Source organism: Aulostomus chinensis, chromosome 13 (genome assembly GCF_037954235.1).
Source record: "Aulostomus chinensis isolate RoL2024-O1b breed Wild chromosome 13, RoL_Achi_v1.0, whole genome shotgun sequence".
NCBI lineage: Eukaryota > Metazoa > Chordata > Actinopteri > Syngnathiformes > Aulostomidae > Aulostomus > Aulostomus chinensis.
In genome coordinates this window covers 23,663,650-23,689,365 of record NC_141332.1, presented here as the reverse complement: position 1 = coordinate 23,689,365, position 25,716 = coordinate 23,663,650, and the positions used below count along the sequence as shown (strand labels likewise).

Here is a 25,716-nt window from a genome sequence, read left to right as displayed (position 1 = left end):
TGTTATGCATAGGCTTGTGAATTCTGACTAGACTGTGTAATGAGTCGTGCATCCTATATCGACTTGTGTTTCATTCAGTATCTGCATCCTGCCTTTACGTTTGCAAAACCTTTGCAGCAGTTCTGGTATTTTCTCTTTAATTTGTTTGATCCTTTGCTCTTTTTCTGTTTCACTCTTGTCTCCACATCAAAGGCCAGTTTCTGTCCAGATTATGTGTAAGATTTCATAGTTCACATCAAGTCGCTGTGCAACTACATGCAAACTGAAGGCTTCTCCATTATTTAAGACATTTATTTAATCTTAAATTTACTGGAATGCTAGTATTACCTCAGTTCAGATCTGCAGTCTATATTTTCAGTGACACACAACCTTTAGAGAACCTCGCCACTGTAGATTAGCGCCTCTTCTTGTCTGAGCAGAATTCCTGTCCAACAGTCTCGCTGCTCAGACCAGCTGATCTGAGATGGGCACGGTGGCGTGTTGTGCTGCAGCTGGACGTTCTTGATTCGGGGGCATGAGTACAGCAGCAAAGACTCCAACAAGCGGGTGTGACCTGTGACCTTGTGTGTGGTGTGAAGCTCTTCACACAAAACAACAGAAAAGATTAAATAAACAGAGAAGAGAATTTTCATGTGTACTTCTCAGAAGACTGAATGTGTGACCTTCAGCATAGAAGCCATCATCCTTCAGATGCGCTGGCTGTGCTGAATGACAAGTCATAATTGACTCTGACATGCATCACTTCTCACCCCTGGCAACAGATTTGAAATGCCGTGGTGCAAGATGTGCACAGTTCGTTCACTTAAATTAGAATAGAAATAACCTGATAAAGTACTACCTGAGGAAAAAGTAAAAGTTCCCAACTTAAACATCAGAAGAGAAGTATTTGATATTGAATAAGTATCAAAAGTAAAGTTGTTTTGTTTAATTTTGTGATGTCCTCTTGTTGGCCATTTGAGAGTACATCATCTTCATCAGGTCTTTGCTATGTTTTGAAAAAATAAACTCTTTTCTCTTCAAATTAAATAGTAACTAGATCAGAAAAATATATTGGAATAAAACTACAGTATTGGGCTGCACGGTGGTGCAGTGGTTAGCACTGTGGCCTCACAGCAAGAAGGTTCCAGGTTGGAGTCCCGGCTCGGGCGTGGGACCTTTCTGTGTGGAGTCTGCATGTTCTCCCCGTGCCAGCGTGGCGTGGGTTCTCCCTCCTTCCTCCCACCGTCCAAAGACATCAATTTGGGGACGAGGCTGATTGATACTCTAAATTGACCGTAGGTGTGAATGTGAGTGTGAATGGTTGTTCGTCTCTGTATGTTGGCCCTGCGATGGACTGGCGACCTGTCCAGGGTGAACCCCGCCTCTCGCCCGTTGATGCTGGGATAGGCTCCACCCCCCCCCCCGGCGACCCTTACTAGTAAGGAATAAGCGGAAGATGACGATGGAACTACAGTATTACCACTGAAATGTAACGTAGGTGTAGGAATAAAATTACAAAGTTCTCTGAAATACAAATATTGAAATGAAGTACAGGTACATCTTCATTGTACTTGAGTAAAGTTATTGAGTAAAAACATATAATATAATGCATTCCATCTACTGTAGAAACAACTGAGGTCACAGGCACCACATCCTCCTTTGCTGTCTCCAAAATTGAAAGCAGTTGGAAGATGAATCATCGAGGTAGCTCAGCTCACCTCGAAACACCTCAGGTGGCCATTCAGCCGCTTTGAAAACTCATATCAAAAGAGTTATTTGACCTTTCAGCGCTAACAATTGTTGCCATCTGACATTTTGTTCTGTGATTACATGCCTTCGAATTTAATATTATTTTGTCTACACCTTTTTTTTTTTTTAATAAGTTTTCATATTTTGACGGAGGGAGCTGTAATGAGATATGAGCCATCATGGAGTGACTGACATGAAGTATAAATAGCTGCCGACATCAGCACCGTTCGCGGCTCTCGTGGACCTGCTGTCACTGATTCCAGACTCTCCGCTGTGACTCTGGGTGACGTTCATGAAACCGGGGCTGCTGCCGATCAGCAAACCTCCCGGGAAACTCAGCCCCGACTGCAGACACAGAGGAAAAGGTTCATTTGTGTCCGTGTTGAACTTGTGTTCCAGATACTAGCATACCTGGAAACCTCCTTCATTCAGGGCTCCACAAGCAATACCATAGCCTCCTGCTAACGTTAAAATGTAAACAGGACAGAAAAAGGAAAGAAGTGTGATGACTTTGTAAAGCCACATTTATTTGTGTTTTCTGGTTGTATGGTATTGAATTAAATATGTAGTGGCCAAAGCTGAGAATGTATGACGAGGCTCAAAAGGGATCCTGAGATGATTTTGAGATTGGGGTCATAGCACCTTTGGTTTCTTTCCCTCTATACTGACTATAAAGTACACCTTATTTCAGTTTTCACAAATGTAAAAAACTGAGGTACTCTGGTTGTACTGTTCTTTGTTCGGTACCTTTCTTGAGCCATCCTCGGCCCTGCCAACATCAGCCTCTCACACCTCCATCTTCATGATGCACAACCTTCATGGCACAAAAGCAATCCAATTATGTTTTGCAACAATCCACATGCCCTCTGATAAAGGTACTGCAAGCAGCCAGCACTGACAATTAGGCTTTTTATGTCTAGAGGGAAAATGTGCAGTGACTGAAAGTCTGAACTGGCACATGAATGCCAAAAATATTATTCATAGGTTTCTTATAATGAGTTTAGCTTTGAGCTTTTCAAACAATGTATGGGTTATAAAAATAAATAGGAATTCATATCCTTCCTCCAGGGTTCCTCTAACTCAGTGTAAGTAACAATGCAGCTTTCATATTAGATTAACCTTCATTTTTGTACCTTAAGAAAGACAAAAAAAAACTGTAATTTTATTAAAAGCCAAATTGCAAGACCAAAAAATATAAATCTTTAAAAATACAAGTAGCATCTTGAAAACTGCATTTAAAGGGACAGTTGCACCATCCATCCATCGTCATCTTCCGCTTATTCCTACACATTAAGGGTCGTGGGGGGCTGGAGCCTATCCCAGCGTCAACGGGCGAGAGGCGGGGTTCACCCTGGACAGGTCGCCAGTCCATCACAGGACCAACACATAGAGACGGTCAACCATTCACACTCACATTCACACCTACGGTCAATGTAGAGTATCAACCAGCCTCGTCCCCAATTGCATGTTTTTGGATGGTGGGAAGAAGCCAGAGTACCCGGAGAGAACCCACGCAGACACGGGGAGAACATGCAAACTCCACACAGAAAGATAGCGTGCCCGAGCCGGGACTCGAACCCGGAACCTTCTCAGTTGCAACATAAAATGAAAAAAAAAAAGTTTAAAAGTCTGGGGCAGCTCTTCTTGTTTCATTAAAAAGCCTTCGTTAGTATTGACCTACATGGTAAAAAGTCAGTTGCAACATGTCAGACGCAATTGCAAATTGAAGACACGCGAGGGAGGACGTGACGCTGCTGCAGCCCAATGGACGCAGTGCGAAGCAATAAGAAGAACAAGATTTGAAAATAGACTTTAGGTTTAGCTGTGGTCAATTTATCCACACCTCAAGTCAGAATGCAGGACTACACAAAGTATAAAAGGAGGTAATCCAAAATATCAGCAGCTGTTAGTTTATGTTTTACATGAAGCCCACATCCTGTGTGTGTGTGTGTGTGTGTGAGTGTGTGTGTGTGTGTGTGAGTGTGTGTGTGCGCGCCAGAATAAATTCCCTCTTCACTCTGACCTGTTCTGACCCACTTGCATCCCGAGAGTCAATATCACCTAGGAATGATTACAGATGCCCCTCCGACAAAAACCATGAATATATGAGCAGCAATGTAACACCTTGTCAGAAAAGTCGAATTATATACTGACTTTCATGTAGATTACATGAAGCTTCAACCTGGCAACATGGGGACGAGAATTCTGTGTGTGTGTGTGTGTCTGTGTGTGTTAAGATTTTCACTCACTGCAGTATTCAGAGGTGCCAGACAAAAGAGAGCAAATTATGTTATTTCAGTTGTGGAGACATTTTATTTTAAGTTATCTGTGGATTTACAGATACATTTTATCAACTTAAGTGTTAAGTTACCTAAATTTTAGCTTCATGCTAAGTTGCCGGTAAATGCTGTGCTGCTTTTGGCCGATGCTAACACCAGGGCAAGCATCTAGAATTTTGTTTTTTTTTTTTACATAAAAGCAGAGTCAGACAAGAAGATTTCAACCTTTTGTCACAGACCCGTCATCTTCAGATGTTCATGTGTGTGTGTGTGTGTGTGTGTGTGTGTGTGTGTGTGTGTGTGTGTGTGTGTGTGTGAGCCTGAGCAGTGCAGCATCTGATGTTCCCACTCCTCGTCTGCCCCCCTCCCACCCCGATTGGTCTCTAGCCTGTAATGAGAAAAATAAAAACGCACAAACTGTCCTGTGAGTCCTTTTATTTTAAGACACATGGGAGATAAAATTAACCGATAACATGTCCAAAAGCATATTCTTCTAAACACTTACCACACAGCAGCAGATATTACTAACATATCTCAAACAACTGCTGAGTCATATTTTCAAGTTGCATGGGAATACAATGTAAACACTGACTGTCACATACAATTTTACAGGTTCACACATTATACTCACAGTAAATTACTCTCTGATACAAAGTTCACTATGAATTTATAGATCTGCATGGTTTGAAAAAAGTTAATTTCCACAGGAATCAGTAAACGCCGTATGCACAGAGGAGATTGTGATCGTTGCGTCCAAATGTCCTGACTGTACAGGTGAGGGCACAGAAACGCAAATAGAGTTTGTGCTCAAGTCCAAACGTCCCAGACCAGCTGGGAAATTCAAGACAGAATGCAGACGTCAGCACACATCCCCTTCCTCAATGCTGAAAACAGAAAAGCATGAAACTGATTAAATATACCTTCAAAATGTCTTTCCTAAAACTTCCCATGATAAAATTAAAAAACAAACAACCCTGAATCTAACTTTGGAGTTAATCATGAGATGGTTTTCCTTCCTCCACATGATGCTGGTGGTTTTAAAAGGTCAACCTAAGAGTTCATATGAGGAGATGAGAGGCAGACATCTTTGTTCCTCCACCAGGGGCGATTTCAGCTTTTGCTGTTCAAGCAAATAACAACAACAGTAACATGCAAATAAACACATCATTAAGCTAAAATGATTTCTCAAAACCCAGCAAATAAATAACGAAGTAATACATTAACATATATTAAAAAGTGCATAACAAATAATATTCATACATAAATCCTAGATAAAGTCAATAAAATAAAGAAAAGAGAGAAAGAGAAAATTGACTCCCATGTTTCCAATCCTGAAAGCAAGAGTTCAGGTCCCTTTGTTTCGCTCTGAAAACAGATTTGAACTCGAGCACTATTTCTGTGTGTTAGCATGAGGTAGTTAAGCCAGTAGACGCTGGAAATGAAACTCAGATTGTCTTTGGAGATGAGCAAAAGCAGCACAAGGAGCTGAGAGGAGTAAGGACGGGACTCAGAGAGCAAACAGAAAATAGAGTTGCTGTGGCGTTATTGTGCTTTCCAGAGATCTTTTTGCAATCAGGCCATCGTCGGTACTCTGATGAGTTTACCAACAGGCTAAAATACCACAAGAGCAGATTTGAAAGAACCACGTGAGAGCAGTAATTGTCCGCCAGTAGCCACAGCAAAATACGCCAACAATTATTTAGATAGAAAAACAGGTAGCAGCTACAGCTCCCACAGATGTTGTCTCAACATTATCAGGGTATGAAAGTACCAATTCCAAGTTGTATTTCTCTCAAACTGCAGGCCATTCCACTATTTATTTGTAGTTCAAAGCCTCTGAGGGGACAGGGTGTAGACTGTCTTTGTTTGTTTGTTTGTTCTAAGCATGTCGAGCTCTGCCGCTGTCCTTGAAGACAATAAACAGCTGCAGCTGAAATAATCTGCACCATCAGCAGGCACTAATGCGTCTGTTTGACCTTTATTTTGTTTGCTTTCATTAGCTCTTAACTGGACATGAGGATTACTGAAAAATGAAAGATCTCACTGACCTCCTCTCTAATATAAGTAGACCCTCCTTTCATTTTATGAATGAGTGCATTTGGGTCAGGCCCCCCTGCTGTTTCTATTCTCGAGATTAAGAGGAAGATATCCTCTTTTTAAAGGTCAATACCTCAAAAGACAAGATACAAAGGGAAAAAAACTGCACAGGGACACGGAGTGTTTTTCCTGAGAATTAGTTGAAAGGGTTCTTTCGTGTCCAATGTTCAGCTGTACCAATTTAATGAAAATAAACCAGGTAGTTTTTGCCCGGTGACAGAGGGGCACTCGCATACATTCACAGATGACATCATCATATACGGGTCCAGATCACTTCCAAAATCGAATCAAGTGTTCCCCAACATATGTTCTATCGTTTTGTCAAATTTCGTTAAAATCCACCGGCGACTTTTTTCGATGCCGGCGGAGAAACCAGCGCTGGTGAGCTCAACTCCTCCTCCACGGGGAGGAAACAGAACAACAAGAGAAAAAAATGGGGGAAAAAAACGAGCTGTCACGACTCGGCTCCACCGGTAGTTCTTGCATGAACCTACCAACTAACCAACAAAAAGAAGGAAAAATTATATCCTTTGGCAGGAAGTGAAACAGAAATGCTGCAATCATCGTTAATGCCTGCGGGTGGTGCAAATGGGCACAAAGAGTGCAGCAGTTAGTGCTCTTCTAACGCCCAAGAAAAAGCCACTGGAATTACTGGGAGTCCAACAGTGTAACGAGGCTTTTAGAAGCTTCACATCAGTGACGGTTTGTGCTTCTGCTCTTTCCTTTGTCTGCAGAGCCAAGAAGCCTGATTACCGCAGCGAAGAGCACATTCAAGAGGTTGTACCAACGTGAGGGAAGCAACTTGTCATGACCGCAAAGACCGTGACAGACACGGGAAGCTGGGTTGCAAGGGTGTAGGCTGGATTTTGACGTCGGGTCCACATAAAGCACTCCATGGGGCACCCCTGATATATTTTGCATTTGTGACAGCAATTTCTTCTCTTCAAGAGCTGGTAGAACAAGTGAATGATCGTAATTGGGGGGGGGGGGGGGGGGGAAACTATTCAGGGATCAACATGAAGCTAAGGTTGTTAGTAATGCTACCAGGGCTTGATGCAAAAAAAAAAGGTGGTGGGTCACATCTTGGCTGAAAATGAGTGTAATATCTCATTTTAAAGTTCTCGATGAGTTCTCCCAAATAAAAGAATACAGTCACGATTTTTCTTTGACTTTGCTTTGACTTTTTTCTAATTTTAATTAAAGGCTGAAAACACAAAGGTTTATTTGATGTTTTGGCTGAAATGTAGCATTTTGAAGTTTTTTTCTTTCTTTTTTTTTAATAAAAACGATCTATTAAGTGGGAGAGTTCAGAGTCCGTTGGGCTGAGAGAAGGAGGGAGATGACTTGTATGAAGCCATCAACATTGGTAACGGTAACACCGGCACATCTCTTCAAAAGAGATCACGCAGGTTGTTACTCACACGCAGCTCATCATCGTGTGTTCAGTGTGTTTGTGTGTCTCCGCCTCCATGTGATTGTTGTGTCTGAGCACTGGTCTGGCTGATTGTAATTGACTGTACTTAAACCTTGGGTTCAAAATCTGATTGTGGATCAGTTTTCTGTCAAAGGGAACGACCTAATGTGAAATTAATGGAGAAGACTCTGACAGACAGCTGTAATATTGGTTCCTTCCCAACCCCTTGCAGGGTTGCATCACTGCATTCTGATGATGCTGGCAACGTGTGTGTATATAAAAACGTGTATCGTCACTCTCATCACTGTGCATCAGAGACCCACAGACACGGACCTGGGACCTGTCTCACTGCTACATGAGTGAAACACTTCAGTAATTACACGTCTGATCACATACCGGCCCCTTTCAAAACAAGTCGTATTTTTTAGAGGGTTAAACACTTAATCGCAGCGATGATTGCACCTGGATGGTTGAGGTGACAGTTCAGTGACATCACAACTCTACGTAGTTCTGCTGTTTAACACCTCGACGAGTTCGTTCATTTGCGCGTATTCGTGTGTGACGTTGGTGCGCGTCATCGTTTGCCTCTGTGAACACACAGAGAGGACCGTGTGCTGCCTCTGTTGCTGCCGCGTGCTCATGCTAAAGTCACTGTATCCATCGTTGGTATTTTCCACCGGGGTGAGTTTGGCTTGTGCGCTCGTCATTTCCACGATGTTCCCTGCGGTGAGACCGTGGCTGTTCTCCTGCAGGGGCCATGTTTCCTGCCAGGTGAGGGATGGATGATGAGCCGGATGGCTGCTGAACAGAGGCCTGTTCTGCCTGTAGTTGGCCCAGACTTGCAGAATGGTCTCCTTAAAAGGCCGTGTTGTCAGCGTGTAAAGGATGGGGTTGAGGGCGCTGTTGATGGGCAGAATGAATATGACCACCCACGAACTGATGGTCCCTGCCGGTGAGGAGACAAACAGATAACAAAATAGTGTCTATTTGGATTTTGTTTGAAGATCATTTGGTCTTTAACATAGGGGGGCGTTAGGAGAACACTTCAACATCAAAGCCTTTTCAAACTGTATGCAAATCCCTCTCATCCCTGCAAGAGGCCTAGATATGGAACCCCAGGTCGCCACATTACAATAGATTCTGAACAACACTTCATGTATCACAAACTGCACCAGGATATTTATACCTACACAGTATAAAAGGTTTCTAAGGAAACATCTTAATTTTCAAGAATAACCGTCAATTAAATACTTTAATTGATACTGTACCACTGAATAGCCGTAGTTTTGTTATAAAACATTTCAATGGCCAAAAAGAACCCATAACATCCCCTGCTACTGGTCAATACTGTATGTTTACCATTTGTAAACTCTTATTGCCAGGAGAATATTTCACGGAAGCACAGTGTAATGACCTCATAGCCCCGAGGATACCATTTCTACAGTCATCAGGTTTGCTACGTCTCCCGACCGCCGCTGGAGTTGATGATGCCAAACTGATAACAGCTGCATGAACCAGCAGGCCGAACATGTTTCAGAGGCAAATCACAAGCCTACAGGGGGTAACCATAAAGTTTAGTGTTCTACTACGTGTTCCATTAAATGTGTGTAACACTTCTACTATACCGGGAATCTCCACCTGCAGCAGTGACAGAATCTTGAGGATGAAAATGGGGATCCAGCAGAGGGAGTCAGTAATGACGATAGAGAAGAACCTTTTGGCAATGGTCACCTCCTTCTTTATGTGGTTGCTGTATTTAGTGGTCTGAGTTCCAGTTCTCTGAATGTTATAGAACATGCTTCCGTAGGAGAGGACGATGATGAGAAACGCCACCAGGTTCAGACCTGCAGAGAGAAAGGAGGTCAGTATCTACCCATATTTTTGAGTAAATGGCAACATAAACGGGGCTGTCTCTCACAAAAATGAATAACAAACACCCACAGAACAGCCAGACAGTACAGAGCCCTGGAGCAAAGTAAGGCCCCTCCAGGGCTCCTGAGGGGGGTTATGAATGTTTCCACATCGCTGTGGAAAAATTTGGGGTGAGAAATCTTTTTTTTAACCAGGAACCTCAACGAGCTGAATCACGTTTGACCAATGAAATTCTTTTTGTACACCTGATGTCCTCGCAGCTACCAGATAGTAAGCTTGGCGCCAAAATGGGAGACCATGATGTGGAGGAAGAACAGCTGATACAGTACATCAAACACAGTGGTGATTACTTCGACAACCAAGATATGGCTGGAGAGTGCTCACGAGCCACGATATGATACTCCACAAAATTGAATGTGGATTTTGCACATTTCCCTGTACCGCATATTCACACTGCTCTGGTGATGAACGTCTTCAGAGAATAAACGAAAGAGGAAAACGAGAGTAAATATAAAGACAATTCAAAGCCGAATCAAGTCGTTACCCAGGAAAATGACGATGGAGTAAGCATGAGCCCACAGCGTCTCTGGCTGCTCCGAGTGCAGCGGGAAGCAAACGCCATTGGTCCCATAGAAGTTTCGAAACAGCCCCTTGCAAGCCAGCGGCAGGAAGGCAATAATAAACCCAAACACCCAAATCCCGAGAAGGATGGTGACAGTTCGTCGCCAGCCAGGAGTCAAGTACTGGAAGGGGTAGACGATGCAGATGTATTTCTCCAGCGTGAGGTAAGTGAGGAGCAGGACAGAGACTTCTGTGGACAGCATGGCCAGGGAGCCGATGACCTGACACTGACTGCTGTCCATCCACGCTTGAGCATGTCGGTTATACTCGCCCCGGAACTTCAGATCATACGCACCGATCATGAAGAGGTAGATGCCCATCAGCCCGTCTGCACCTGCAGGGACGGACAGCCGCATGATAACACATTTATCAACCACTTAACACCAAAAAAAATGCATTAAAAATCAAGATGTTGCTACAAAGAGACAGGTACACAATGCCAGCTGAACTTATTTGAATTCCAAATCAGTGAAACTAATAAGACAGGTCTTTGCGAGGAGGAGGCGCAGCCTGATTTCTTAGAAGTGAGAATTAAATTAGATGGCCACACATGAAAGTCTTTTTCATGTTTGGTTTAGAGACGCACAATGAGCCACAGACATCAACCTTTAAAACTCATGAAAACAAACTGCAAAAATAAATATGTAGAATAGCCTCAACTTATTAAAAAAAAAAAAACAGCGATATGAGATATCAACGCATACATTGAAAAATGATGTCTTTTGTCATCTTTTGAACAATTATCATCACAATCTCTCCACTGGTTCTTGAGATACGCCGCTGACAAACAGATCAGGTTACTAAACAGATGCAGTTGTGTTGCACACTGAGAAATCTCCTACTCAACTCAAAGTGTTCCCTCCAGAAAAATACGATATGTGAAGGTAGAAAAGTAAACTAGAGGATTAAAGTCATCTCTCTCTCTCATTCAGAGGGTTGAAGTCATCTCCGGACAGAGAACAGAAGGTGGAGTCCAACTCAGTTTTGTGCGTAATAAGACAGATCATTTTCTCTGTAAAAGAAGTGGCCTTTCTGAGAAATCAAAAGTATAGAGGAACAGAAAAAAATTATTAACCTTTCTTATTCTCATTTTGGCTCTAAACCGGTGACTCGGCCTGAGCGGCCTTTTTTGAGTCGATGAGGTTGTGGCAACACTCAAGTCTGTTGTTCTTTAAAGGGTTAAAGACACAGCCTGCTTTCTTGAGAGGCACAATACCTTGTTAGAGATGACGCAAAGCATGACTCATACCTGTATTTTACTTTTATTGCCTCAAGCTCAGTTTTTCCCTGGTATCCATCCATCTTCTATACTGCTTATCCATTAAGGGTCGCGGGGGGAACTGATACGTACTACATTTCTTAATGAGTGTCCTAAGATTACCCCAGAAATACAATATAAAATGATATGGAATGACTTGGTGGTCAGCTAACGATCAAATCTGCATCCCTTGGTTGCTCCATTAAAGGAAAGTACATACAGACTGAACATACACAAACACACAAACACATGACATTTTCAGAGAATAACACATACACAATGCCATCCATTTTGTATACCACTTATCCGTTAAGGGGGGGCTGAAGCCTATCCCAGCTGACATTGGGCGAGAGGCGGGGCTCACCCTGGACGGGTCACCAGTCCATCGCAGGGCCAACAGGAGCAATTAGGGGAAGTGAGGATGGAACCAGCGACCCTTTGGTTACTAGGACGACCACTCTACCTCCGAGCCATGCCGCTCTACTTTGCCTGGTATGCACCACATGAAATTAGCTAAAATTTGTTTCTGGTAGTGAACACTTAGATGTCAGTTTTTTTAAGCAAGTATGCACGAGAATAAGATCATGGAGAACAAAGGTGACCGAGGTCATGACACACTTCCTGCAGCTGGAGGTTCCTGCAACACCCATAATGTCCTTATTTGTTTTCTGTCTTAAAATTTCATTGTAATATCAGGAACAGCCAGGACCTGATGTGCCAAACTGTAAAGAAAATAGCAGCACAAGATTTTCAGCATAAATGGCTTTTCAGCTTACATAACTCTTAAAATTTCCGATGCAGTACCAATTCTATCTTGCATGTTTTAATCCCTTCCTGCCTCTCTATCAGAATGCATGGATTAGGTTTATCGCATACTATACTTGATATTGGGGAAAATGAAATTGGAACCCGCTGCCTATAATTTCTGAATATCTTATATTCCCCATTAAACTTTCTCACTGTCAATATAATCTTGTTATCTAGACTCTAAACTTTAATATTCTGTTGTATTTTATGAAAGCATATGCATGTTCACATCACTGCCTTGAGGGGGCGCTGGTAGTTCGTTGATCAACAGGGAAACAGTTTTGATCGTAAAGGAGACAGAGATTATTTTTGGCTTTCCCACATTTTGCCCAGAACAGTAAGAGACAAATTGGGTTTGAGGGATTTTATTTCTTGCTGCTATCTGGATTAATTTGCATCGTGTGTTTGTTAAACCCAGTTTGGGAATTGGAGGTTTCAGGCTTGTTTACATCTCACGAAGAAAACATTTTCCAAATTTGTTATATCCACTTCAACATTTGTAACCAGCAGAATTCGAAAAACTAAAGTAAGTTGAAGGGATGCACAGATTTTTTTTTTCAAAGACACACTCGCCATGCTGCCAAGAGAAGAGAGGAAAGAGGTATGCTAACCTGCCCATCCACTACCATTCATTGCGCTAAGCTAACTGGGAGTGAACTGGTCTCAGCTCCCTAATGTACCACAGAGGAGTGAAAGGTTTGGATCTACTTGTCTGGCTGTGAGGAGGATGGACAAATGCATTTGAACTTACAGCAGAGGGAGATAATGCACATGGCGTGGAGTTTGTTCTCCGAGCGAATGTACGAGCGCATGCAGATGACGAAGATGTTGCCGAAGCAGGTGGTGGCCGAGACCACCCACACGAAGACCCTGAGCACAATGTTGGCCAGCAGGTCTTCGAAGGACGAGATACCGTCAGTGTTGGGTTTGCAGCTGCGCACGTGAGGAGCGTAGCCACAATACTGGAACTTCTTGAAGTAGCTGAGCAAAGACATTAAAAGTTAGTTGATGTGGGGCATAATAATACTGAGAAATGTGTCATTATCAACATTTACTTTCAGTCCACGTCAGTGTTTACTGATTTGAGTCATCCGTTTTCCCTCATTTCATGAAAGGTAAAGAGAAAAAAGTTGTAAAGTAACCACTTAATTTCTTAAAAATCAATAATTATCAGTCTGCACTCAGTGTGTCACTCCATAAATTGGTTCTCGAGAGGTTGGAGCAACTGAAACACACTAATTAATGATGGGTTGCGTTTCGTTACTTTGTCCCTTATTAAGAGGAAGATGAACGTGAGTGGCTTGTTGGCATTTGTGATGCGATCGAACGGCAGTTGGAATTTCATTAAATTCAAGAAAATGATCAATATTCTCATTGCTATCGATGAGGTGTCATATACTGATTATGTAATGCAATTGTTTAATTGTAAACTTTAAGTTTAAAAAAGACAAGGGAGTTTATGTACAGACGCAAAGTTTTGAGATTTTAAATTGTCATTCATTTGCCTTTCTGTGCACAGAGGCAGTAGTATAATTATTGAAGTTCATATTGGAGCACCAGCGAGTTGCTTGCGACCCTAAATGTGGATTTTATTTAGACTGTTTTGCCGCCTTTAGTCCTGAGTCTGTCTTTAAGCGGCGAGCTCTTCCTGCATTTCATAAAGAAGTAATATACAAATATGTCTCAAAAGAAACCTATTTGTGAGTACTTGACAAAGACAAAAAAAAAAAAAACACTTTGTGGGTGAAGTATTGCTTTGAGGCTGAAAGCACTCCAATAACTGATACAGACATTTATGAAACCTTTTCTCTGGCCAGGTCTCTAGATACTTAAGAGAATTGTAGTTTAATTTTTTCTATATATTTAGAGGCACCACAAAGTAGTTTCTAACCATATATATATATAATCATATATATCAGCTGGCTTCACGGAGAAAGGGTTCCTGTTAAATGCAGAAAAAGGTCTGTATGTTACGAGAACTTGGCTGACGTGCTACAGGAGAATCGTCTGATTAACACCGTATCCTCAGCTGAAGGGACATTTACTTGGCACCAATAGTGGACCTGCACAGGCGAACCTTAAAAGTGACCCACAGAGTAGATGGATTACTGACTTAATCCATAGATGGATTACTGATTTATTCATCTCCCAGGAAGAGAAGTAATCTGAAAGTTGTGATAAGGCTATTTCAGTCTTGTAGGAATACAAAAACGGGGAACGCTCATGGTATACATGACCTCCCAAACAAAGCAGACTTTACACAATGGATCACGATAAGCTCTTAAAAGGAAGCACATTATTGAATTTGCAGCTGAGAGAACAGCGTGGAGTCAGGGTCACATTGCAGAAGTCTGTTTGTATGGTTTGAAACAGACAGGGTTGCTTTCCAATAAGCCGTTTTGTTACAGTCCTTCATCAAACTGGTGGGAATCAAACCAACGCCTGCTGCTTGTTGATTTCCAGTGGTCATAATTACAACTATGGCCATTAGATGGCCTCCATCACTTACATATCTATTCTTGATGTTTCACAGGGACATCACGCTTTAAATAAGCTGTGCCAGAGGTCACGAACAGTGAATTTGCATCTGTCGCTCCAGCAGGTAACCCTGGTCCAGCCCGCCGAGGGCCCCTGCCTCCACTGCCACCCCTATGGCAGTGCACCCGACCCAAGCAGTTCTCACCAGAGAGGGTGGGTCTTCGAGGATCATGACCATAGACGAGATTAGGAACCAAGACTGACTGATAGGTCGAGAGCTTTCAAAGGACAAAAAACCAACCCCAAGCGGACATAATTCCAAATTCCTCCATTGTCATCAAGCTTTTCTTATAGGATTCCTCAAAAATGTGCCTCAGAATGACTTGATGGGAAGCAGACAAGTGGTTGAAAACATCCACCAGGGAGGCAACATGATCGGCACCACGTGGGTGTTTGGAGGAAGGATATTTCAAAAAGAAATGGATGAATTTTGGGGGAGGGCAGGCAACATTATGTCCCGCTATGAGGTGGGAAAGGGAATGGGTGCAGATGAACACGATAAACACGACCTCATAAATGATACTTACATATGCGTCAGGTGTTTAAGAGGCTCAAACATACGTCGCTGAATGTTTCCAATTTCTATCCCCTCGATGCTCCTGGAAAACATCGAGACATTTTGACACCGTCTCAGTCAGGTGTCGCACTCTTACCAACCTTACAGTGAAATAACACAGAATAAACATCATTAAATGAGGTGAGCCTCACAAAATCGTGCTTCCCTCCAGCTTACAAAGGTGTTCTTCTTTTTTCCATCAGGCTCACATCATTAGAATTCATCACACACACACACACACACACACACACACACACACACACACACACACACACACTGCTTTCTTGTCAGCTGCTCTCCTCTGCAACTTTGAGCGTGACACCAGTGCTTCAAATGACTCTCGACACAAAACAAGAACCGTGATTTCTCTGTGCTTGTCTGCACGCCGTTAAACATGTGACTGGGAGTGTTTGAGGCAAGGACATTCCCTTACAATGATTTCAGCTTCTGCAGCGTGTCAAAGTGGTCAGCTTGGATCTCCTTGATGGGATTATAGGATATATTCCTGGAAAAAAAACAGCCATCGTGAAAACTGACAGAATGGTTAACATAGAAAATAATTCCATACACAAAAACTCATTATGATTTACAGAACCAGAACCAGTCGTGAAAAATAGCTGCCGGTAAGTACATTTACATTTCTGAAGTACCTGTAATGAAATATTTCCATTTTAGGGTTCCTATAAATGAACACAATGCAGAAAACATGGGTGGAAGCACAGGAACTGTTGTGAAGCAGCTAAAAACACAATGTCTTTATGTATCCCAAGCCTTTAGCTTCGTTTGTCACATACATTTAAATTATCAAAGATAATTGTATATAAATATCCATTGAAAAAAAAAACTTTCTTATTGCACTGTTGAAAGCAGATTCATTATTTTATTCATCACATGTACTTCATCAGGCGCAAAATTTTATACTTCCATTCCACTGCATTTCTAAAGGAAAAGTTTAAATTTTTGCCTTAACCGGAGCTAATTTTCACACGTTAAAAATGCAGCGAGCTCAAAAAAAAAAAAAAAAAAAAAAAAAAAATCAAGTACAGCTATGAAAACATTATTTGTCCTCTGTCCATGAACTACCATTCTGATTCTTCCGAATGAATCATACTAATGCAAATACTCACGCTACAATAAGACAAATCTAATGACCTTATCCTGCATGTCCAGCATCTTAACGCAACGAAAGGATGTGAGAGCTTCTTTCAGGACCAAGGAGAACATGGTGGAGTCAACTTCAAAGCTACAGCTCCTACTTTCAGAGAAATCTCATCATGACTGAAATATGTAAGGACTGTGTCGCATCAGTGAGATAAGGAGCTTGTTTATGAAGCGATACAATCGAGGTTTAAGGAAATCTTCACGTCGATTCTGCTGCGGGGCTCAGGGAATGAGCGGCAAAAGCAAAGATAACTTCCATCCTCTCTCATCAAGAGGCTGACATAAGCGAGCGCTCTCTTTCTTCATTGTGGAAATCGTGTGACTGAATATATTTGTGTGCATGTTTCAGGTTAAACAGTCCAAAAGTAGATCCTCATCACAATGAGAGTACCTGTTTTGATGAAGGCTTCAAAGACAGAATATAAATGAGGATCGTTTCACTGAGGTGGAATTAGATTTTCTTTGCTTCGCTTTCTGCAGTGCGTGCCACAATCATGTCATGTACTTCCTGTACTTGGTTTAGCTTCCATTCAACCTTGATAGCTGAACTTGAAAGCAGGCAGTGCACGCTGATGTAACTCATGAAGAACCCGTAATAGCGCAATGGAATCAAGCACCATAATTAATTGCTTATTTGCAAATGATCAGCAGCTCCATTGCTATTCCAAGACAGCATCAAGAGATAAATATTGATGGAATGGGAATACTTTCACATAGAATGGCAATCCAACTGTATTTGAGGAAATATAACTCACAGTTGGAGCAAATCCCAGAGTAAGACGAAGAGATCAGGAGGGAACGCCACCAGTCTGTTGTTGGAGAGATCTCTGTGGCCCAAGAGAAACAAGCCCTGGTTAGAAGCCGCAATGCCACACAAATATTAATGTACATCGGAGGCTGTGTACAGTAGCACATAGATAAGACGAATTCCCTCTTGTACAAGTTTTAAAATTCCGTTTGCGTAACAGCCACAATGAGAGATGCCGCCTCTGCCGGTCTATCATGTGATCGTACCCTCATTCTTTCACCAGCACCGGTATCGTATGATGAACTTGCTGCATTGAAGAAGACAACTTTATTCTCATTCTGCATGTGGATACAACGGCGTCGTCCATCAGGATGAAGATGAATGCACTTCTTCTCAAAGCCACAATCACGTTCTTAGGAGCCAACCCATTTTCTAGAGCAGGTTCTCATAGAATTTCAGGATTGTACCACTGCCGCGTGTCTCCTGCTTCCTCCGTGTTGCATCTTTGTTGTCTCCTCATTGCCTGAAGCACTACAATTGTCACAGTCCTGTTTTGACTGTTGATTTTCAGTTGTTCCTGTTTGGGACTCGGTTTTAACTTTCTCTTGTACTCTCACATTTTGGTTTTTACATTGTTTTGCAACCTGTGTTAGCAGAATCCAAATGGAGGCGGACCCAGCGGACTCCACCCATGGGTAGAAACCCCCTTTGAATATTTCCAGTGGCAGGTTGCGTAGACATTTTAGCCCAAGCTTGCCTCCCCAGATCCACCAGCATGCCCCTCTTAGTGGTCCAGCCCTGAGAGCCCTCTTTTGGCCATTTACCCTGGGCCTCCCTGTGGTGGGTCCAGGAGACGGCGAGGTCTCCAGCCTTCTGGTCTGTCTCCCCTCTGGGCTGACAGACATTCTTCCCAGACATTTTAAACACTGCTACTGTGGCAAAGCTGCTGCACTTAGTGAAGCGTAAGATTCATGTGTGTGTTGATTCCACTCAGCCAACCCACTCAAACAACCATCATCAGGCCGGGAGCAACAGTCGACATTAAAAAAATATGTTTGCTCAACGAAGCCTGAATTCAAAATGCAATAATTTAGAGTGACATCTTTGTTGTTGCTTGCAGCGTGTTTGGGATTTACAGCTGTGTTGAGTATCAATCGGAAAAAAAACCTCCCCTCCAGCCACATTTGAATACATATTGGGATTGTGATTTGTTAATAATTCTTAGGAGATGTGACTCACTTCTTCCTCATTGTCTTTATGAATATGATTTTTTTTTCTGTTCAAATGCTGAGTCATATGAGATGTGTCCCAATTTATTGAAAAGTACATTTTCAGTCTGGTTTTACCTGTGTAGAGTAAACAGAGATATCAGGTCAACAAAGACAAACTTTTCTTACTTTCAGAGTCAAAATCTGCACAAAGATCGTTTTGCAAAGATGAGGTAAAACATCTAAGTAACCCATTTACATTTTAATCATCTGTTTATTGTTCTCCCATTTAATTAATATCTTTTTATGATATATTCAACGACGTGTTCAGAAGTGCGCCTTCGTCTCCAAGTCTCACAAAGCCTCTTCGGTCTGTTGCTTGTAAATCACATTGAATTTCAATTCATTTATTTTTAAAGCAGCTGAAAAAGAAAAGCTTGACTGATTGATTGATTCTGAAATTTGGGGGAAAAGGGACTTACAGCTCTCCAAGCTTTCGGAGAACTGAGAAAGCCTGTTCATGAATGTGGCTGATCCTGTTCCGCTGTAGAACCCTGCAGAAACAAACCGACCAATCAGATTACTGCTGTTCACCTTCTTAACCTGATTCAGGCACCTGTGTGCCATCATGGCTCACATGCAAATTTTGACACAATATCACTGAACATCAAGCAATAAAATGTGACTTTATCATGAATTAAATTATGTAAATTCATACTTACAAAACCGTCAGCATGCTGCATGAGCAGAATGACGCATTTCCAACAGTTTCAATTTGATTTCCCTCCAAATCCCTGCATGAAGTTACGAAATGAGCCCACACACACACAGACACACACACAGACACACAGACACACACACACACACACAAATTACACTTATCAAAAGCCATGTCACTCTTCTGACAAAACAGTTTTGGATTTCTTGTCATCATACTCACAGCCAGTTCAATCTCGGCATTTCTCGACAGACGTCATCCAGCTTTGTCAAAGAGTTGTTCAACAAAACCCTGTCAATCATTGACAAACACACACGCACACAACATCAGAAGCTGGAGTCCATTTTCCCTCAACAGTCGAAGGAGAAACTTTAAGTCAGTGTAAGCAGATCAAGAAGGAAACTCAAAACAAAAAGAAAAAGTTGTAGAATAGAGAAGAAATACCAACCAACTCACAGCAAAACAAGGGAGTTCAGCCCTGAAAACGCTGCAGATGACACTTGATGGATATTGTTATTTTCTAAGATCCTACAACAATCATAAAAAAACAGGGATATAGTTTCAGGTTTTTATTTTGCGGAGTACAGCTTTGGAGGAAATAAGGATGTGGGTGATCGATTGCCTGTATGCAGGAAAAAACACGTTCACTGGGAGTTATTCATCAAGCTGTGGCAGTGTCTGCAATATTCACAGAAAGTAAAAATACTACGACTACTAATAACAATCACACACATGCAAAGTTTGGTATCCTTTCCTGAACTTTGTTTTCAGTAGAAGTGAAACATACAACCACTCCAGCTTGTGCAGGTCCTTAAACACTCCTGGCATCAGGACAGATATCTTGTTGTAGCTCAGATATCTAAGACAACAAAGATTTGGGTAATAAGAGTCAATACAGCATGTGTGTGTGTGTGTGTGTGTGTGTGTGTGTGTGTGTGTGTGTGTGTGTGTGTGTGTGAAAGAGGCAATACTGTAAGGTATTTTCTGTGTCATCAAGATGAATCGTGTTGCATACGGTAACTTGAGCCCAATTACCAACCTATATGATTTAGTAATTCATGCATCAAATTGTAATTACATATACTATAATATACAGTATGAACATAATTATTTTACAAATATATTTCGTGTTTCACAAAGGGAAAACAAAAATACAATTACACAGCGATTTAAAGCATGAGTAGGAAGACTGATTAAAATAGAAAACAACACAAAGATAAGCCCCTGAGGCGACGGGCTGCGACGAGTAAAAAGGATTTTTACAACACAACTTGAATTTGAATGCTAATCTTGAATTTTGGAGCAGCCACACAAAACCTCTCTGGAGATTTGAGGCTACATTTGGGCGGAACTGCACTCTGTATATTCTTAAATACCCGAACTTTAAATCAGTTGTTGTTTCTCTGGAAACTTCCCTCGAATACATGTTGGACCGCTGCTCATTCATTTTCAATTCAGAATTCTATGAGGTGCTTTAGAGAAGGCTGTCAATTCTCTAATCTGCCTGCTGAGCAGTAAAGGGTTGACCAGAACACCTCTGAGCTTTAATCGGTGATTCTGCTTTTATAGCCTGGGTTAAAACAACAAAGACCAAAACAAAGGATGCAGATACTAAACTTAAAAAAAGCCTTTTCTTTTATGGAAGGCTCTCCACAGGATTTTAGATTTGGGACATATTGGCTCAAGTTCAACGTTCCAGTTCACCAGCAGAGCTCGAGGATGATTATGATCGAAGTTTGATTGAGGGGGGTGGGGTCTCTGGTGTCTTTATGGCCTCCACTGTGAGCACTGGAGCAGCATAAAAGCCCACTACAACCTGCACCAGTGCCCACGTAGCTGCAATGCAGTCATTACTTGCATACTTGTGCATCAAATTATGGTAGAATTCCTGGAAAACCAGCCAAGGGTATTGATAACGAATGTGTTTTTCTATCCTTTACTGTTCAGCGGGAATAATGAGTTCAGTTCCTTAATGAGTCCGTCCATTAAAGCTCATTCAAAAATGCAGTAATGAATGGAGACTTTCCATCAAAATCAAGATCCTAATACCATGTATAGTTACCACTTTTTAAATCAGTTCTGCTCTCACATTCATACAGTACATATTACAGTCCAGCCGCCCTCAGCTTACAATACTCTCTCTGCATGACCTTGATGAGAGGGATCCCTCTTTGTGTTTAACAATGGGAGAAAAATGATGTTGATGGCTGAAAGTTTTCACAAAGATCTTTTCATTTCCAGTGAACCTTATTAAGCCCACTTTCAAAAGACACAAAAACGATCTCAAATGAGCAGAACACACTTACTTTGGTGTCCTTTTACCTTTTTAATGTGATCCTTCAAAACGTGCTTTGAAGTATATTCATTAAAAATGAAGCTGCTGATATAAAAACACAAATATGGTAGAGAAGTCTACTGCTGTTGGTTATAATGGTTGTTTTCCCTGGTTTGACACAAAGCAGCTGGACAGGTATTTGAAAATGGCTGGCTAAGTGCTTGGAATGACAGTGGACTCTCTGGGAACAGTGGTGGAAAGATGCAAATGGAGTCATGTGTGTTTCCAGAACAGTAGCAGCCCTCTGCAGACCAGGGAAGCAGCTGAAGTGGACGGCTCCTTTCTGCACTGTGCCACTGAACGCTGAACCAAATGTTTTGTCACCACAGCCAACGAGGTCTCCATGGATGCCCATCGCCATCACTCACTGCTCTGGACTCTTTATTTGGCCTTTTTTTTAATTCATTGCTTAATTTATGTGCCATTTTCCTTCACCAGTCAATGTTTCGTGTCAGGAAATGCGCAAACCTGAACTTGTCTGTACAGAAACTTACAGCCTTGTCAGATTATTCAGCCCTCTGAATGCATCGGGACTCACTTCTTGAATTCTGTTGTGCTGCAGATATCTGCCCACAAAAAACACACACACACAGAGTTTGTCAGTCACTCATGTTGAAGGGACACCAAGAGGAAGAAAGAAAAGGATGTGCATTACCATCGCTAGAGCAAAATATCACAAGATTTATTTTCACAATACTGTCTTGATATCCCAGTGCCTAATATTTTTTGTAGCAATATATTGTGATAGAATTTATATAGCTATGTATCAGTAACAGTGCACAACTGTGCAATTTTGCAATATCATTATTAGAATGCAAATGTTTGATGATACCTCCACTGAGTTATCAACATTGTGTGATTAAGATACTATTAGATGACACAGCAGGTTGGGCGATAGTAGAGCTGTGCAAATATCCCGATAAAATCGTTTTTTTTTTTAGGTCACTGACATTAACGAGCTGGAATGGGAAACATTAAGTCAAGTCAAGTCAGTGTTATTTGCACGGCACCAAATCACAACAAAGTTATCTCGTGACAGGTCCGGTACCACACTCCTTCCATGAATTTACTCCCAACAGTTCTCCATGAGCAAGCACATCCTGCAACAGCGGCGACCCAACCCTTCCTTTTAACATGCAGGAGCGTCGAGCGGATCCAGGCTCAATTAAGGAAACCTTAAATTTGCATAAAAGAATGATGAAGCTGACATTTGAGCAGAAATAAGTAGTAGACATCAACTATCTGTTAAATGCCCAATATGGTCTGCAAAAGCACACGGCTCAAGAAACCTGTCACTCTTTTCTTTGTGTACTTGGCACACAATTCCCCGGGATGCTTCGATCCGTTCAGACCTTCATAGCCTCAGCTGAGGGCTGACAGGCTGACATAGCCAATTGGTCCCTGGCGGAGGAACGGATTTATTCTCCTGTCACCGCAGTCAATCAGAGTTTGAGGTCGATAAATGATAATCTGATAGATGCATCAGGAGGTCAGCATGCAGGAGGGAAGAATGAATTCTGTTGGTGTTTAAAGCCGGTCCGCTTTGCCTCGCACGTATGCTCTTTGTAGCTGGGGAACACGTCCACTCAGAGGCCGGTGACGACTTTGCTCCTTTGAAATCCCGATGTCATCACCGATTGAAGTGTGGGAACTTGGAAATGCTAATAATTCTACAGTTAATATTCATCTTCTAAACGACAGAGTGATAAAGCAGAGCAACAAGTAAATTCAAGTGATGTATACTAAAATAATATTCCATCAATTCTTCAGTGGAAACTCACAGTTTCTGTAGGCTCTGGTACTTCAAGAATGTGTTTGCCTTCAGTTGCTGAAGCTGGTTCCTCTGCAGGGACCTGAGATGAAGGAGGAATATCACAATCAGAAGATGAAGCCTTGCACACAAATCACTTGCTGTGACTCAAACTGAACAGCCCAACACTTCACACCCCCAGGCGTGTGAGTGCATACATGAATGGGCTTTTCTAGGCTGAGGAGTCCTCAACTGTTGATTCATTTTCAGCTAGAATCAAGGACTCGCCTGACCTGACCGGTTGTTTGCCTCCACCAGCCAGTCCAGTTGAAGTTGGGTTCATACACGGGGTCGAATTGCTTTCAATGTTTGTGAGAACATATCAACAATATAAATGTCTTCAAATATGATACGCCCTCTAATCCGGGAGACAGATCTGACAAATAAGCTTGTCTCGGTATCCGATGGAAGCGTTGCGACGGATATCGGATATCCTTTGGTAGAACAGGAGATGACAAATTAGCTCCTCTTTGTTAATGATCTGGGACTGTGGAGCAAAGGAAAAGCTCCCCAGCGGGCTGATTGGCATAAACAAAGAGCCAGTACACGTTAAATGGGTTTGTGTGTGTGTGTGTGTGTGTGTGTGTGTGTGTGTGTGGTTTTTTTTTTTAATTCACACACTGCAATCATCCAGCTCATTAAGGACAAACAATTACCTCCATTTATAAAAGTGTAGCTCTTAAAGCAAAGTTAGTTGCTTGTAAACTGAAAAAAAAAGTTGTTTTTCGAGTTACTCGGCAGGATAGAGCCCCACATTATGCTTCTTCTGCGGGTTTTGGCTCTTGAGTGCTTCTGCGGCTTGTACTGCTCTATATTTTGGATTTCAGGGTGACTCAGTCATAATGTCTGCTTTTTCCTTGAGTTGCCCACTGCATTTCTGCCACTCAGCCTGGCTGGCAACCAGAACTGTGAGATAAGATGTTCAACAGCCTACATGGAATCTGTCATGTAATTTCTGCCAATGAGAAATCCTGTTAGTGCACACTTACCTTTTGCTGTCTTGTAATAGTTGCTTTTCGATGAAACTGTTCCTATTGCTGTTTGTTGGAACATGCCCACATTACGGGTTGCACACCCAGAACTACTTTCCTGACGGGGCGCAGTAATTTGGCATGGCGTCTCAGAATAAGTGCATTTCCTAATAAATGGTGTGTTTCTTTCTTCATCATGGAGTTTCATTGTTCAATCATCATTAAGTCTGAAAAGTCATTTCAGTGTTCTGCTCTTTTTCACATTTCAAAGGAATAATTCATTTTGCAAAATATACACAAGGACATTTTTATTACTGAATATTTTCTATTGCAGAAGAATAATCCATCCATTTTCTACCGCTCATCCTGCTACGGGTGGCGGGGGGGGGGGGTGGAGCCTATCCCAGCAGCCTCCGGGTGAGAGGCGGGGTTCACCCTGGACAGGTCACCAGTCCATCACAGGACCAACACATAGAGACAGACAACCATTGGCTCTCACAGCCACACCTACAGTCAATTTAGAGTATCAATCAGCCTCGTCCCCTCTTGATGTCTTTGGACTGTGGGAGGAAGCTGGAGTACCAGAGAGAACCCACACAGGAACAGGGAGAACATGTAGACTCCACAAAGAAAGATCCTGTGCCTGAGCCGGGACTCAAACCCAGAACCTTCTTGCTGTGAGGCGACAGTGCTGACCACTGCACCACCGTGCCGCCCAAGAAGGATAAGATACAAAAAAAAAAGAAAAAAGTTTTATGGTAGTTTTTGTGAAGTAAACTTTTTCACATCAATTTCTGTTCCCATGCGCTTGCTTGCCTTGATGAAACTCACGCAATTTAATTAAACAACTCTGCAATACAACAGTCAGAGACAGGAGTTTAGCAAATCTCATCCCCATTTTAGAGGCTGCAATATAATTGCATGTTCATCCCATTTATGGGAGTTGAGGTTGACAAAACAGAGAAAAATAAATGGTCTTTCTCTACTCACATCATGGTGACGTTCACTGCCACCACCGGGACGTCTTGAAGCTGAGCGCTGTCACAGTCCAGCTCCAGGTCTCGGCACTGGCAGAGCTCAGGAACAACACCCAGCACTGGTGACATGGAGGGGGAGGACATCAGAGGAAATATCAATCAACTGTGCAGAGATGTCAAGACTGGAGCTGTCTGAGAGAATTTAGACCTAATCCTCCTGGAAGATCCTGAGAGGAATTGTGAGAAGGACGGAAAAAAAAAAGGAAGCCAAAATTACTGAGGGATTTAGAGCATGAACAGATTAGCGATAGTTGGTCTTTTAAGAATGTTTATAATCTTGAGTGAAACCCGCTTAAGCGATGTCCAATTCAAATCAGACAGAAGAGATTTGATAAATCAGACCTCCAGTCAAACACACTTGAGAAAATTTGACAACAACTTTTAAGAATCCTGTTTTACTTGCATGTCAGCTGAAAGAATATTTCAGGATAAAGTAACTCTGACTGAGGACAGAAAATAAGAATATATCCTATTCTTCAAATTGTCCTGAAGTTGGATTCAGTCATATTTTAGCTTCACTTGGCTACAAAAGGCCAACCCTGTGTTTAATTGTTGCCA

The 25,716-nt window shown here is 42.1% G+C and overlaps 1 protein-coding gene across 3 annotated transcripts in view; it reads right to left on the bottom strand.

Moving 5' to 3' along the window:
* Window positions 1-4,435: 4,435 nt before the first annotated feature.
* rxfp1 (relaxin family peptide receptor 1) overlaps window positions 4,436-25,716 on the bottom strand; it is a 47,543-nt gene continuing 26,262 nt past the window's right edge. Inside the window, exons 4-18 of one of the 3 annotated variants that reach the window (XM_086222196.1) lie at window positions 25,112-25,217; window positions 23,122-23,193; window positions 21,835-21,906; window positions 19,793-19,864; window positions 19,462-19,533; window positions 19,228-19,296; window positions 19,010-19,081; window positions 18,770-18,841; window positions 17,087-17,158; window positions 15,604-15,675; window positions 15,142-15,213; window positions 12,828-13,057; window positions 9,935-10,345; window positions 9,144-9,362; window positions 4,436-8,464 (exon numbers count right to left, since the gene is read on the bottom strand). In XM_086222196.1, coding sequence (XP_086078322.1) covers window positions 8,019-8,464; window positions 9,144-9,362; window positions 9,935-10,345; window positions 12,828-13,057; window positions 15,142-15,213; window positions 15,604-15,675; window positions 17,087-17,158; window positions 18,770-18,841; window positions 19,010-19,081; window positions 19,228-19,296; window positions 19,462-19,533; window positions 19,793-19,864; window positions 21,835-21,906; window positions 23,122-23,193; window positions 25,112-25,217 — 2,129 coding nt within the window. In that variant the 3' untranslated portion in view covers window positions 4,436-8,018. Of the gene's footprint in view, window positions 8,465-8,603; window positions 9,071-9,143; window positions 9,363-9,934; window positions 10,346-12,827; window positions 13,058-15,141; window positions 15,214-15,603; window positions 15,676-17,086; window positions 17,159-18,769; window positions 18,842-19,009; window positions 19,082-19,227; window positions 19,297-19,461; window positions 19,534-19,792; window positions 19,865-21,834; window positions 21,907-23,121; window positions 23,194-25,111; window positions 25,218-25,716 lie in introns of those variants that run through there. The other 2 variants (XM_086222198.1, XM_086222197.1) reach the window with 2 other exon arrangements.